This window comes from Neomonachus schauinslandi, chromosome 5, assembly GCF_002201575.2.
Source record: "Neomonachus schauinslandi chromosome 5, ASM220157v2, whole genome shotgun sequence".
Lineage (NCBI taxonomy): Eukaryota > Metazoa > Chordata > Mammalia > Carnivora > Phocidae > Neomonachus > Neomonachus schauinslandi.
In genome coordinates this window covers 92,135,642-92,149,012 of record NC_058407.1, presented here as the reverse complement: position 1 = coordinate 92,149,012, position 13,371 = coordinate 92,135,642, and the positions used below count along the sequence as shown (strand labels likewise).

Sequence of the window (13,371 nt, the reverse complement as noted above, 5' to 3'; positions counted from 1 at the left end):
CCCTGCTTGTGCTCTCTCGATCTTTCTCTGTCAAATAAATAAAATCTTTGAAAAAAAGTTACCGAAGTAAAGGAAACTCCAGAGTGATTTCCCATTGGAGTAATTTTGCTGTTGCAGCAAAAAACTGATGTAAACAGTACATTTTATCTCTGCAGATGATATACTTGAGGGTGTAGGTAGGGAAAGGTCACATGCTTTGTGTCCCTTCACAGGATAATCCCTGCTAGTCACTTGAGTAGAACTTTCCTTCACTTAGAAGTTTCAGATTTAGGGTTTTAAACAATTGAACCTGTTATTGTTGAAGTGACATATTCTTTTCAGTTATGACACTGAACAGAGGACACTGCTGAAAATAATGAAAAAAATTTTTCTACTGACATGAACTGTGTTTAAGTTAGAAATCTCTTTTCATCTCATTGCCTGAAAAGATTCTTGATCCTCTTCTCCTGATACTATTTATGTGGAGGTAGATTTTTTAAAAAAGCATTTTAGTCACAAAACATGTATTAAACACGTGCAGGGGGAATGAATGACCCATAAGACATTGGAGCTACCTTCAAGATGTTCATAGTGGGGAAGACAGACAATCAAATCAATTATTGTGTAAAGAATTAATGTAATGATAGAAGATGCTAAGGAATCTCAAAAGAGGGATGTGCAATCTGGGCTTCTGGGAGAAAATGAAAAATTTAATATATTTTTAAAAGATTTTATTTATTTTTTTTAGAGCCGTTTTAGGTTCACAATAAAATTGACAAGAAGGTTCCCATATACCTCTTGCCCCCACACACGCACAGCCTTCCCGGTTAATATCCTCCACCAGACAGGTATATTTCTTGCAACTAATGACCCTACACTGACACATTATAATTACACAGAGTCCATAGTGTACCTTATGTTCCCTCTTAGTGTATTACACTCTATGGATTTGGACAAATGTGTAATAATATATATCCACCACTATAGGATCACACAAAGTATTTTCTTTTTTTTAAAGATTTTATTTATTCAGGGCACCTGGGTGGCTCAGTTGGTTAAGCGTCTGCCTTCGGCTCGGGTCATGATCCCAGGGTCCTGGGATCAAGCCCCACATTGGGCTCTCTGCTCATCGGGGAGCCTGCTTCTCCCTCTCCCTCTGTTGCTCCCCCTGCTTGTGCTCTCTCTCTTTCTGTCAAATAAATAAATAAATAAAATCTTAAAAAAAAAGATTTTATTCATTTGAGATAGAGACAGAGAGAAATAAAGAGCGAGAGAGAGAGAGAGAGAGAGAGCAAGCACGAGCAGCGGGAAGAGGCAGAGGGAGAAGCAGAGTCCCCACTGAGCCCAGAGCCTGATGCAGGGCTCAATATGGGGCTTGATCCCAGGACCTGGAGATCATGACATGAGCCAAAGGCAGATGCCTAACCAGGTGCCCCCAAAGTATTTTCATTGCCCTAACTATCCTCTGTGCTCAGCCTGTTCATCCCTCCCCCACCACAACCCCGGGCAATCACTGTTCTTTTTATTGCCATAGTTTTGCCTTTTCCAGTTGTCATATAGTTGGAATCATACAGTACGTAGCCTTTTCAGATTGGCTTCTTTCACTTAGTAAGATGCATCTGTTTTCCCCATGTCTTTTCATGGCTTAATAGCTCGTTTCTTTTTAGCATTGAATAATATTCCATTGTCTGGATGTACTAGTTTATGCATTCACATACTGAAAGACCTCTTGGTTGCTTCCAAGTTTTGGCAATCGTGAAGAAAGCTGCTACAAGCATCCATGTGTAAGTTTTGTGTGGACTTAAGTTTTCAACCGTAAGTTAACCTTGAAGGATGAAGTTCGGTTAGTTAGAGGGAGAGAAAAAGGCTAAATATTCCAGACAGAGAAAATGGTGTGAGTATTCAGGGAATTTCATCCTGACTGGCATGAAGTTTCCCTCATGTACATAGAGGAATAGAGAGAAAGGCGGGGGTCAGAGCAAGAAGGTTCTCATATGCCAAATTTTAAACTTTATCCTGAAGCCATGGGGAATTATTGAAGGTTTTTATAGGGCAGTGGCAGGTCCAGATACTTTATTAATATTCTAAAAATTCTGTCTGCCAGCCATATATAGGATGGATTGAAGGAGGTGAAGCCAGAAGCCTTCTGCTTTCCAAGAAATGGAAGAAGTGAGGAGGCCCTGAACAGGATGTGGAGGTTAGAAGAGAAATTAAGGAGAGAGCTCTCCAGATTTGTGACTGGATGGTTGGATGTGGTGGCAGGGGTAAGCAGATTTGTGGTGTAGGAGACCGGCTAGCTGGAGTGCCAGGCAATATAGAAATATGGGAGGAGGAGCTGGTCTGAAATGGATAGATGCATAATGAGTTTCAGAAAATTTGAATCCTGCTTTTATTACTTATTAGCTTTGTGATCAAGAATAAATTCCTTAACCTCCATGTAAAATCAAGAAAGTGTAATCTTGGGGTGCCTGGGTGGCTCAGTCGTTAAGCATCTGCCTTCACCTCAGGTCATGATCTCAGGGTCCTGGGATTGAGCCCCGCATCGGGTTCCCTGCTCAGTGGGAAGCCTGCATCTCCCTCTCCCACTCCCCCTGCTTGTGTTCCCTCTCTCGCTGTCTATCTCTGTCAAATAAATAAATAAAATCTTAAAAAAAAAACAAAAAGTGTAATCTACTTTATAGGCAGGTCATATAGGGCCAATATTATTGATGAAATTTGGAAGTTTTGGGGTTTGTGAGCGAACAGCCAAGAAAGAATTCTTGAGACCTTTTGGGTGCAAAAAGGTGATTTTATTATAGCACAGGGACAGGACCTGTAGGCAGAAAGAGCTGCACTGGGATTGTGAGGAGTGACTGATTATATATATTTTTTAATTAGCGGGGGTTAGGGAGAGCGTAAGTCTCTAAGGAATTTGGAAGGAAGGCCTTCAGGACCTTGAGGGGCCAGCTGCTGTTAAGGTTACTTGTAGTCTTTAATAAAACATAAACATTAAGGCATTAAGGCAACCATGGGTTCCTCTCATGTGTCAGGTATCTATCAGTGGGCTGCAAGCTGTAAGGAGATTTAATTTAAGCCACATTTCTCTTGCTTTTGTTTCCCTCATCATTATGAAAGTGCTTTATAAACCCAAAAAGACTGTTCAATTGTGTATATAAGTCACATAGGTTGCTGTTCATGTGGAAATGATTTTAAAGGTGCAAAAAGGCATTGGTTCCAAATGTCTTCTACCTCTAAAGCCCCTCCGGCAGAATCCTTAATTATAAATGCCTAATTAATTTTCTCACTCCCAGACTGTAAGCTTCCTAAGGATAGGGATGGGATCTTGTTGGATCATTTATTCCTAGCCTCTAGGAAATGCCTGGCACATTATAGGTTACCAATAAATGTTGACTCAAGGAATGAAGACCTTTTGTATTTCTATATCCTTTCTCTGATAACAGCTTTATTGAGATATTATTCACATACCATAAAATTCACCTAATTAAATTGTACAATTTAGGGGCTCCTGGGTGGCTCAGTCAGTTAAGTGTCTGCCTTGGGCTCAGGCCATGATCTCAGGGTCCTGGAATGGAGCCCCATTCCTGTTCAGTGGGGAGTCTGCTTCTCCCTCTCCTTCTGCCCCTCCCCCCTGCTTGTGCTCACACTCTCTCTCTCAGATAAATAAAATCTTAAAAAAAATAAATGGTACAATTCAGTGGTTCTTAATATATTCACAAAGTTGTACAATCACCACAACAATAAATTTTGAACATTTTCATCACTCCCAGAAAGAAACCCCTATACCCATTAACAGTTAGTTACTCCCTCTTTCCCCCTTCACACCCCTCCTCCTCAGCTTTAGGCAACCACTAATCTATTTTTGTGTCCTATAGTGCCTCTTTTGGATATTTCATATAAATGGAAACTATAATATGTGATCTTTTGTAATGGGATCTTTTCCAGTAGAATAATGTTTTTAGGGCTTATCCCTGTTGTAGCATGTTTTAGTACTTCAGTCCTTGGTGATAGGCAAATAATATTCTATTATATGGATATACCACATTTTATTTATCTACTCAGTGGGGAAAAAAAATGGTGATATAGGAGATCTCAGCCTCTGTCCCCACAAAAAGATCAACAATTAGACAGTTATCCACAAACAAAAACAGCTCTGGGAGAGTTCTGGAGCCCACTTAAGAAACATCAGCAATGCAGTACAACAAAAAAACCTGAGAGTTTTTTTTAGTTTCATTTTGACTGTATCATCCCATCCTCCAAACCAGCATTGCTCAGCATCAAGAGGAAACCTCCCAGCTAGAAAGAGTTCTCCTTGCCAGGAAAGGAAGAGCAGAGTGAGTGACCAGCTTCCCCAGACTTTCAGGAGAGTGCACAAAGGTCCCGCCTCAGTCTCACCCCACTGGCAAAGCTGAGACATATAGACATATAGAGACTGCTAGGAACAAGGTATTCCTTGGTGCCACGCAATGGGAGCAATTATGGTTCATAGTGACATGTTCTGTAGCCAAATCGAGCAGCGTTTACCCCTGAGGACAGCAATAGCAAGCACAATTGCCGTGGACCCCTTGCAGATCTTACCAGCTTCTGTCTCACAGGCATTCATGTTCACTGACTTCAGCCACCTGAGTTCCTCCCTGCTCCTTCCTACCCTTAGCCCAGGCCAGGAACCACAGTGGCAGCCAGCCCAGACCTCTGCAGCTGTGCAAGTGCAAGGAGCCAGCCTAGAGCCCCATGGCTGATCTCCACTGCGTGTGTGTGCACCCAGGGCTAGTCCCTCCAGCTGTACACTAGCGCACCACCTGCCTGATACCCATAACCAGCCTCCATTGCAGTGCCCATGCCTGAAGGGAGACAGTGCAACCACAGGAGAGCACAGTGACAGCTAGGGCCTTTGCAGCTGCTTGTGGGCCTGCATCACTGTCATGGCCTGCATCACTATGCTTACCTGCAGCTGGACCCTCTAGCTGTGCACCTGCATACCCCTAGCCCTACCCCTGGTCATTGGTCTCCACTGCCATGCGCCTGACAAGATCTAGCAGTCGTGTTAGTGCATGCTGACAGCCAAGGTCCCTGCAGCTGCCATTGAGCATGGAGATGACACCGGCCCTTGCTGCCTGCCCTGGCTTCCACCATTCCATGTATGTCTGCAGCTGGCTACCCACAGCCAAGTGCATATCACCACACACCCCTTCAGCTACCAGCCCAAGGTTCCTCGCTGCTGGACCTAGAGGTGCTGCTTGAGGACCCCAACAGCCCTTGTAGACACTGCAGACCCCCTGCAGTGCTCAACACATGGTTGTCAATGCTGTAGACCCCAGTGGCCTAAGCCAAAGAGACATCATGCCCTCTCCCAGAGCTGCCACACGCCCCAACACTTGGTGTTGTGTACCACTAGACCCAGGGTCACAGCATGCTCTTAGCAAGCCCACACCCACAGGTGAAAGTCTTCCTTTATCAAAGTTAATCCATAAAGTCTGGGGAAGGTGACTGCTTTAAATATGCAGACACCTAGCCAAGGGTACAGGGATCATGAAGAATCAGAGATACATGACTCTAGCAAAGGAGTACAGTAAACTTCCGTAACTAGTCCCAAGGAAAAGGAGAGCCAGGAATTGTCCAACAAAGAATTCAAAATAATTGTTCTAAAGATGCTCAGAGACAACATGATTAGACAATTTAACAGTATCAGAGAAACAATACAAGAACAAAAAGAAGTTCAACAACAATACAGAAAACATAAAAAAGAATCAAATCCTGGTGCTGGAAAATACAATGATTGAATTGAAAAATTTAATACAGAGCTGCAAGAGCTTAGTTGACCAAAGAGAAGAATCAATGAACTAGAAGACACATCAAATAAAATCACCCAATCAGAGGAGCAAAAAGAAAAAAAGAATGAAAAGGAATGAAGAAAGTTCCTATGGAACTTAAGGGGCTGTACATATCACTGGAGTCCCAGAAAGAGAAAAGAGGAAGAAAGGAACAGAAAGCATATGTAAAGAAATAATGGCTGAGAACCTTCCAAACCTGGGGAGAAATTCAGATATCCAAGTTTATGAAGATAATAGGTCAACCCAGAATTTCAATCCAAAACAATCTCCTCCAAGACATGTTACAATTAAAACTACCTAAAATCAAAGACAAAGATAATTTTTAAAACAGTAAGGGAAACACATTTTCTCTCATATAAGGGAACCCCTATAAGGTGATGAGAAGATTTCTCAGCAGAGACCTTGCAGGCCAGGAGAGAATAGGATGATATATTTGTTCATTCTTCATTTGAGAATGTTTACAATGTTCAGTTTAGAATGAAATGTTCAACCAATGGGAAGCATAAAAAACACCATCACATCAGTGTGGATTAGGGCATGGAACACAAGATAAATATACTTTGATGTGGAAAAGGGAGAACAAGAGCCAGAACATGTGTTGTATTCCCCTTTTCCCTCCTTTCTTGCCCACCCCCAAAGATGGGAGACCTGGGAGAGGAGCCAGGGGCTCTCCAGGAAGGAATGGTCCCATCACCCTGGTGGTTTATGTAAGCCTCAAGACTAGTCAAACACCACCTCTTAGGAGCCTACTTGATCTCTCAGGCAGTTTTTAGTTCTTTCTTTATATTCCCACCAAATACTGAATTTACATTTTTTGCACTTTTCTCATAGTATTGTAATGGTGAGGAGAGGAAAGAGCATGAGTTTGAAATCAGACAGTCCTAAATCCTGTTTCCACCATTTACTACCTGGTGACCATGAAGAAGTTACCTGTTTGTGGGCCTCAGGGTTGCTTTGAAAAGTAAATAAGGTAACATAAGCAAAATGTCTATGAGTCTATAGAGTGGAGGGGACTTAATCATACAGTCCATTTGGCATTCCTTCTGAGATTATATTTATAAATATAAAATCTTAGGACATTGCTTGAAATTTCATGAGGGAAATCAGATAAAATGAGTTGCAAAGTTCTGAGAATCCCAAAGCCACCCAAGTCTTTGGTGGCACTGCTTTGCTAGGTCTCTGTCCTTGATCTGCCCAAACTGGAGGTTTCCATTTTGTATTGCTTGTACTCTATCCTCACCTTTGCTGGTTTCGGAATGGCTTGTGAGTAACTGTCAAGGTCCCCAGAAAGTGCTTTGGGGCACCCACTTTCCCCTGAGGATGCACACACACCATAACATGTGAATCAGCATTTTCTATTTCTTCATTTTTCTCTACTTCCAGGTCCTTCCTTCACCATCTATATTTTTTGTATGGCTGTCCACTGCCAAACTCCTAGCTTCTGGAACTGAAACAGAAGCTTTGCCTGCAGACAGTTGTGGATTCTAATCCGAAATCTATCTAGGACCTCTCTTTCTCCATCTGTAAACAGGGTTTAAAAGTTTGCAATATATACAAATACTGAATCACTAGGCTGTACACCTGAAGCTAATAAAATGTTATATGTCAATTATATCTCAACAAAACAAACAATCCCTCCCCCCTTATAAAGTTCTAACAGTAAAGTGCCAAAATATGGGTGATGCTTAGAGGCGACACATCATTATACTAGGGAAGGCCTTACTCTTTCGGGCGGTTCTGGCTTTGAGGCGGTCGGGCCCTTTAAGGCTGCGACGCCCTAGTCACCCTACGCGCCCTCTCTCGGGCCGGGGCGTGGTGGGCTCTCCAACCCGGAACTGACGGCCGCGCGCAGTCGGCGCCGCCAATCCGCGTCCCGGAAGGAGCGAGCTTGCGGCGCAGGAGCGAGTGAGTGAAAGGGGCGCCGCCCGCCGGCCGCTGGCGCGGCTGATGCCGGGCGTTCTTCACCTCCTTCTTTAGGGTCCCAGGAAGAAAGCGGGCGAGCTTCGTGCAGCCGGGCTGCGCTTCCTTGCGCGTCTGTTCCCCAAATAGGGCCTCCCATCCCCCGTCGCCCGCGCATGTGCGTGGGCCCGGCGCGCGGTCTCCGCGGGTCGGCCCTGCAGCGGCGCCCACACTCGGTGTAGCATCCCTGCCCCTGTCCCCGGCCCCTGCCCGGTCGTCCCGCCGCCGGAGCGGTGACCGCCTGGCCCGCCGTTCCTCCGCTGCCACCGCTGCCGGCACCATGGGCAGTGAGCAGAGCTCCGAGGTCGAGAGCCGACCCAACGATCTGAACTCCTCAGGTCGGTGTCCTAACTTCCTCCTCCAGCCGGCCCTGTCTGCTTGCGGAGGGGGCTGCCTTCCAGCCTAGTGGGGACTGGGGCCGCGGACACGAACGCACAGAGAGCCCTCACCATGTTTTTTTCTTGAAAAAAGAGAAAAAAGTACCGTCTGCCGTAGCCGTCATTCCCTTGATGGGAGTGAGTGCCTGTGACTGCAAGCTAAACCAGCGTGTGCGTCCATGCCTGTTATTTATTTTCAAAGCAGCTGTTTCTCCCAGCTCCGCCTCCTCTTTACGGGACAACTTGATTAATATTTGGTGTTAGTACTTATGACTGACACAGTGAGCTTTGGCTCACACAGTGGATGGATCATAGACAGGACCTCTAAGAACATGTTCCTTCTTAAAGTGGGTCTTGGAGGTTCCTTTTCAGAAGGGATGTGTGACAGGTGTACGATCACTTTGAACCCTTGGGTGCAAACCTCTCCAGAAACTGCATTTTCCCTTGAGAAGGTGTCTCGACTGCTTTTCTAGTATTATAGGAGTCGGCCAGCACCGTAGGCTCTGGTGTTTTTCTCTATTCTTCCCCCGTGCGATTTTTTAAGATTTCTCCCAGCGTTTCAGATAGGAATGGGAGGATTATTGTGTTAGGAATATAGTAAGCACTCAGTAAATAAAACAACTGATGCTTAATTGAGGATCATATACTCCTTTTTAATCTTTTTGGTTAGCCACAAACCCTAGGACAACTGGGACTGCTCTGGATACGCTCCAGTTTCTAATCCAAACTGGATTAAATCTGGAGCCTAAATATAACCTATTACTTACAGGTGTACGATCTAGTGATTCGCTATTTGTATATGTTATGAAATTTTAAACCCTGTTTTACAGATGGGAAAAGAGAGGTGCTAGATAGTCTTAGAATCCACAACTGTCTGTAAATACATAGAACTGTTCTCTGCCTGGTAGGATCTGTAATTCAGAAATGTAGAAGCTGACAGATTTAGGGTTATTCCACAATGAAATGTGTCCTTCAAGACTAGTTCAGACCCTCATTTGGGGGGCTCTATTGGGACAGCTTTTAATGGTGAGCAGCATCTACTAGCTTTGCTATACATCCTTCTATTTCCTTGGAAGGCCCAGAATATTTTATCTGTTACAGAAAGTACAGTAAGAGTTGTTACCCTTTATTTTCTTGCCTCTATGTCAGTCCAGAAGCATATTTGAGGGGAAGAAGTGTGGCATCTTTTTTTTTTTTTTTAAGATTTTTTAATTTATTTATTTGACAGAGAGAGACACAGCGAGAGAAGGAACACAAGCAGGGGGAGTGGGAGAGGGAGAAGCAGGCTTCCCGATGAGCAGGGAGCCCGATGCGGGGCTCGATCCCAGGACTCCGGGATCATGACCTGAGCCGAAGGCAGACGCTTAACGACTGAGCCACCCAGGCGCCCCGAAGTGTGGCATCTTTTTAATATGCTTGCTCACCTACTGACCAACAGCATGAACTCTTGTACTGTAGCATACTAATAGCATAGGTTAGACTTTGCCAATTCCCCTGTCCTAAGCGGTTTACGTGCATCTACATTTAATCCTTACAGTCCCATTTTACAGGCAAGGTGATAGAGGTTATCTAGAACCCAGTGAAATCTGTTTTCTGCTGGGGTCTGGGGAAGAAGAAATCACTTAATTTGTAGCAGAAAAGATTTCTGGCTTGGGATTTGTGAAATGTTAGGGAAATTACCAAAAGAGGTTAAGAGGTACTTCTTGAAGAGCAGTAAAAGTAGCAGAGCTTCTAAAAGAGTAAATGCCAAGCCACAGGAGACTGTAGCCTCCAGGAGGCAGGGCAGTTCTGTGACATCCCAGCATCAGCCTTTGAGACATGACTATGATGAGCTTGCAAATACTACCTTCTAGAGGGTAAACCACTTTAAAGGTTTATTCTTGCCCTAACCGGGAAGATTTTTGAGGAGAGGTCTAAGAAGTTGTTGGTAGTTTGAATCAGTTCCCTACAAATGCTTTACTTCCTCTCAAGGGACCTGAAATTGACCTGCCTGTCTAGCAGTCCTACAAATTTCTGAATTTGACCTCAGCCTAGAATGGACCTACTATTTCTGCCCTTCTTGGACTAGTGCTTGTAACTGTAAGGGTGAGGGGGCTGGTGCCTCAGGAATAGATCCATCATAGAGGGTTAAGAACCATGATTTTTTTCCCCCATGAGTAAGATGTAGTAAATACACCTGACTTGCTGTGATAAAGTGGCTAGACAGCTTGCACCCTCAGTTTCACAGGGATGGGCCACATATACCGATATCCCAAAGACCTCCAATTCCTTTCCTGTCTTTCTAGCACTATTGAGTTTGGGTTGGTCACAGCCATATTTTGTACCCTCATTTTCTCATTGGTAAAATAGGGACAATGTCAGGAGGATCAAAGAAATAAAAATTAAAAACATAACCTACCTATATTTTTGTGTGCTGAATAATAAGATATTTTTAATTACAAAAGCAATTTCATACATGTTATAAGTTCCTGTAATGTTTGAGGGGTTTTTTTAAGTAGAAAATAGAGGTCCCCCATGATTCATCTCCCCTTTTCCAGCGCTCGCTGCAGGATAACTACAGTTAACATTTTTTTGTGTAAAAATAATTTTTTTAATGACTGTACCGAAAACAGCTTTGGTAAGGCAGAGGGGGCTGGCTAACATGCAGCTCTTGAGAAGTGTAACTTTATTTTCAGTGACCCCTTCTCCAGCAAAGCATAGAGCCAAGATGGATGATATTGTGGTTGTAGCTCCAGGCTCCCAGCCCTCACGGAACGTCAGCAACGATCCCGATGTCATCAAGTTGCAAGAGATTCCAACCTTCCAGCCGCTTTTGAAAGGTAAGAACTTGGGTTTTTGTCTTATCTGGACCTGCTGGAAAGGTTTGCATAGCTACACTACTCTTCCCAGATAGCCATGTGCCTTCTTCATCTCCTTTAGGTTTTTGCTTAAATGGCATCTTTTTGGTGAAGCTTCCTTGGCTGCCTTATTTAGAATTGAAACCCTTTTGGCTGTTTTTCTCTGTGGTAGCTAATCACCATTTATCTGCTACGTAGTTTACTTACTTATTTACTGTCTGTGTTTCCCTGTTAGAATGCTAGCTCTATGATGGTAGGAGCTTTCTGTGTTTTGTTTACTGTTGAATTGTAGCATTTGGAATAGAGCCTGGTATCAAGTAGGGACTGAGTAAATGAATGAATGAATGGTGTTGGAGCTGGCCTTTACCTGTTATATTTCTTCGAAAAGATTTTCACTCTTATTTGTGGTCAGGACTATGGGTTGACTAGTTCAGATCCATAGAGAAAATCTCTATAATCATTGATACACTTATAATTAATCCTGACAACCATTTTGTATGATAGGAGAGGGTATATATGAGAGGATTAGCATATATTGATTAGTGTATACCGAGGTGGAGTTACCTTTATTTGTATTTTTTAAAGATTTATTTATTTATTTGAGAGTGTGAGTGAACATGCATGAGCGGGGGAGGGGAGTGCAGAGAGAGAGGGAGACAAGCAGATTCCCCAAGGAGTGGGGAGCTGGATACGGGGCTTGATCCTGAGATCCATCACCTGAGCCAAAATCAAGAGTCAGATGCTCAACCAGCTTTGCCACCCAATTACCTTTTAATATGAATTTTATTATTCACCTGATAATTTCATTATATATTTTAATTTTATGTTGATTTCTGTTATTTTCATATCCATTAAGGAGTGGCGATGATTTTCTATTAACTGAACGGGGTTTCTACTATAAGACTCCCTCTTTCTGGGGCACCTGGGTGGCTCAGTCGTTAAATGTCTGCCTTCGGTTCAGGTCATGATCCCAGGGTCCTGGGATCGAGCTCCGCATTGGGCTCCCTGCTCAGCGGGAATCCTGCTTCTCCCTCTCCCACTCCCCCTGCTTGTGTTCCCTCCCTCGCTGTCTCTCAAATAAATAAAATCTTAAAAAAAAAAAAAAAGAATCCCTCTTTCTGTCTCTCTTTTCCTCCAAAAGAATAGGAAATATAAATGAACATAAGGCCCTGGTTTACTTAACCTGGTACAATATAATATAAAACTTCTTACATTTATATAGCTATACGTAAAAAAAATATATATATATATAGCTATATGTATTGGAAGGTACCCCCTCCACACACACACACACACAAACACATGCCATCCCCTTAATCTGTATATGGTTAAATATGTTTGAATGATTTGTGTCAGATCAGACAGCTGGCAGATAGGTCGAACTTGAACCTTCATCACTGATGTCAAATACTAGTTATGCTATTCTGCACTGTACCTAAAAAAACAAAAATAAAACAAATAATGCTTTATTGATGAGCCATATATCATCTCATTCTTCCCAGCACTTCATCTGCTTTACAGTGAGGAAATCCAAGCTTTTAGTCTTTTCCCACAGGCCTCAGTGTTAGACTCTGGGAAGCTCTTTGGTTCTTACCTAAAATAACACATTACATCCTGTTCCCCTTGTTTTCATTATTTTGAGGGATAATGTGATTCTTCAGAGAAGCCAACATTAATGAAATTTCCATCTCCACGTGTCTTTGTACAATCAGATTAAAAGACAATCAGACGTAATTTATCTGTAGAAACTTAGAGGGGGACACTTGTGTTCTGTACTCCAGCCCTTCCGGACATGCACGTAGGACTGCCCACAGGCACACAGGTTCATGCCTCTGCTGCCTGTTAACTGTGTCCTCCCAAAGTCTTCTAGTCCTGGGTGAGGCCTTTTTTTTTTTTTTTTTTTAAGATTTTATTTATTTATTTGAGAGAGAGCACATGAGAGGGGGGAGGGTTGGAGGGAGAAGCAGACTCCCCGCCGAGCAGGGAGCCCGATGCGGGACTTGATCCCGGGACTCCAGGATCATGACCTGAGCCGAAGGCAGTCGCTTAACCAACTGAGCCACCCAGGCGCCCCCTGGGTGAGGCCTTTATGTGACCAATATTTGTCCTCACTTTAGGGAAATACTAAAAACAAGCAAAAACAAAACCCAAAAAACTCCCAGCATTTTGAGATATATTTAATAATTTCATGGGGTAGTGTTTCTTTTCGAAGCATTGGAAATATAATTCTTATTTTATGATAATGAATTGACTAGTAGGGGAAGCATCGGTTTGGTGTTCAGGGAAACTAACCTCAGATTTAAAATCATCACCAGGAACCCTGACAGTGAATAATTAATGCACTGCAGTTAATGCAATGCAGGTGGACTTGGTTGTACTGATACCTGGATT

The 13,371-nt window shown here is 43.4% G+C and overlaps 1 protein-coding gene across 3 annotated transcripts in view; it reads left to right on the top strand.

Moving 5' to 3' along the window:
- Nucleotides 1-7,642: 7,642 nt before the first annotated feature.
- Nucleotides 7,643-13,371, top strand: part of BORCS5 (BLOC-1 related complex subunit 5) — a 104,452-nt gene continuing 98,723 nt past the window's right edge. The window contains exons 1-2 of one of the 3 annotated variants that reach the window (XM_021690568.1): nt 7,643-7,712; nt 10,819-10,962. In XM_021690568.1, coding sequence (XP_021546243.1) covers nt 7,712; nt 10,819-10,962 — 145 coding nt within the window. In that variant the 5' untranslated portion in view covers nt 7,643-7,711. Of the gene's footprint in view, nt 8,105-10,818; nt 10,963-13,371 lie in introns of all 3 variants that reach the window. The other 2 variants (XM_021690567.1, XM_044914921.1) reach the window with 2 other exon arrangements.